Source organism: Psammomys obesus, unplaced genomic scaffold, assembly GCF_907164565.1.
Source record: "Psammomys obesus unplaced genomic scaffold, mPsaObe1.curated_primary_1811, whole genome shotgun sequence".
Classification (NCBI taxonomy): Eukaryota; Metazoa; Chordata; class Mammalia; order Rodentia; family Muridae; genus Psammomys; species Psammomys obesus.
Genome location: NW_026596166.1, coordinates 12,169,409 through 12,171,870, shown reverse-complemented (window position 1 = coordinate 12,171,870; position 2,462 = coordinate 12,169,409). Strand labels below are relative to the sequence as shown.

At 40.3% G+C, this 2,462-nt stretch overlaps 1 protein-coding gene across 1 annotated transcript; it reads left to right on the top strand.

Moving 5' to 3' along the window:
• Positions 1 to 1,799: 1,799 nt before the first annotated feature.
• On the top strand, positions 1,800 to 2,120 carry LOC129667656 (40S ribosomal protein S21-like). The gene has a single exon (XM_055595319.1). It carries the CDS (start codon positions 1,800 to 1,802, stop codon positions 2,118 to 2,120), a length of 321 nt encoding a protein of 106 aa, XP_055451294.1.
• The last annotated feature ends 342 nt before the right edge of the window (positions 2,121 to 2,462 follow it).

Here is a 2,462-nt window from a genome sequence, read left to right as displayed (position 1 = left end):
AAAGAAAGAAAGAAAGAAAGAAAGAAAGAAAGAAAGAAAGAAAGAAAGAAAATAAACTTTAAATGCACTTCTTTTACTCAAAAGAAAAGTCAGATATAGTCTAAACTATCTAGACTCTTAAAAATTGAATTTAAATTGCCTCAAGTATAAGAATATGCGAACTTACAATTAACTGAAGAAGAAAGTAAATGCATTGCTCTCGAACACTGCCAGGTGTCTGTAGAGTCTTATTTGCACAGCAGTTCTTATACACTGCCACCTAGCCAAGGTACTGCTCACAGACAGTGCACAGTTACTGCTCAAACAGAATCCACTTTGGACAGCACCAGAATTACATTAAAATAAAGCATAGTGACGTTGTCAGGAAAAGGGAAAATGCACAATGCACTTGTTTAAATTATATGATTGCTCCTGACTTGTTCCCTGTTTTCTCCTTCTTCTGATATACATCCTCTTTGCCTTTCTGGATATGGATTGAGCATTGCCACAGAGGGCCTCTGAAAGGCTCTGCCCTGCAGACTGTCTAAGCAGATACTGAGACTTATGGGCAACCTTTGGGCAGAGTGCAAGGAATCTTATGAAAGAAGTGGGAAACAGTAAGATCTGGAGAGGACAGGAACTCCACAAGGAGAGCAACAGAACCAAATAATTTCAGCACAGGGGTATTTCGTGAGACTCATACTCCAACAAAGTACCATGCATGGAGATAACCTAAAACCCCTGCACAGATGTAGCCCGTGGCAGTTCAGTGTCCAGGTGGGTTCCATAGTAATGGGAACAGGGACTGTCTCTGACAGAACTGATTGGCCTGCTCTTTAATCACCTCCCCGTGAGGGTGGAGCAGCCTTACCAGGCCACAGAGGAAGCCAATGCAGCCAGTCCTGATGAGACCTGATAGACTAGGATCAGAAGGAAGAAAAAGAAGACCTCTCCTATCAGTGGACTTGGGGAGGGGCATGCGTTGGAGAAGGGGAAGGAAGGAAGGGATTGGGAGAGGAGGAGTAAGGGAACTACAGGAGGGATACAAAGTGAATAAGTGTAATTAATAAAAACTTAAAAAAGAAAAAAATTATATGATTGCTGTTTGCAGAAACACAGAAGCACACGGTGGGCATGTGTGTGTGCATACATGCGTATATTGAGAATCTTTTCTCCAATGTCAGGCATCAAGGAAATGTTATCTACTAAACTCAATGTATGCAGCCTTGACAGCTCCATTAACAGCAAATATTTATTATCATTCTCCAAAATTTAGAGAGGTGTGCTTAATATGTAAGGTATTTGCCACATTTACTGCAGATACCCTGGGTTTGAACCCAGGCATGCCTTTGTGAGAGCATTGGCATAATGAAGATGTCAAATGTTCACACTTTCCATAACCAGAATTTCTGTTGTTCTTTTGTTTATTTGCTTTGCTTTGTTGTTGCAGACACTAGAGACAAGATCTATGCTGTTGACACACACCCTGAAGTTCACAATGTGTATTGATAACTACAGGTGCAATGTTAGTCAATCTTTTTTATATATTAATTACAGTTTATTCACTTTGTATCCAAGCTGTAGCTCCCTACCTCTTCCCCTCCCAATCCGACCTTCCCTCCCTCATCTTCTTCCTGTCCTTTTCCAAGTCCACTGATAAGGGAGGTCTTCCTCCCCTTCCATCTGACCCTAACCTATCAGGTCTCATCGGGACTGGCTTCATTATCTTCCAATATTTATATACACTTTCATAACAGAATGTTCTTTTTTTCTTCTTGTTTCCTGATTATGGTGGCAGATTTTCTAGGTGCCAGAATTCCATGACATGGGTGTTTTATCCTCTGGAAAAACCTGGACAGAGCTTCTTTTCTACATTCCCACTGGATCAGCAAGCAGGCACCACCTCTGGTGAGTTCATGGACCTGTACTTGCTACAAAAATGCTCCACAAGCAGCATCATTGGTGCCAAGGACTACACGTCCACCCAGATGAATATGGCTGAGGCTGACAGGATCACAGGCCAGTTAAATGACCACTTTAAAAGCTATGCTATCTACAAGGCCATTTGCAGGATGGGCGAGTCAGATGATTCTATTCTCTCACTGGCTAAAGCTGATGGAATTGTCTCAAATATTTTTTAAACAGAAGAGATGATGAATATTTTTCATAAATAAAAGTGAGAAAGTATCTCTGTCAAAACAAAGAAAAGAAAGAAAAAAATAGGACAGGATGTGATTTGTTCATTTTTTTATTTTTATAAAATAAAGTATAATAACTCATTTTCCCCTTTTCCTTTCTTCTTTTCACCTTCCCCTTGGACTCTTTCATCTCCTTCCCTGTTCATCTTTCCCTCAATTCTATGACCTTTGACTTTTCTTTTTAAACTGTCTGGCATTATTTGTTTTAAACCCAGAGATGTGATACCTAGGCCACTAAAAACATGGAAAATTTACTACTCCACCCAGACAGGATATCACTGTTAG

Excerpts from the sequence above, each read along its gene's own strand:
- LOC129667656 (XM_055595319.1), top strand. The coding sequence starts at position 1,800 with ATGACATGGGTGTTTTATCCTCTGGAAAAACCTGGACAGAGCTTCTTT.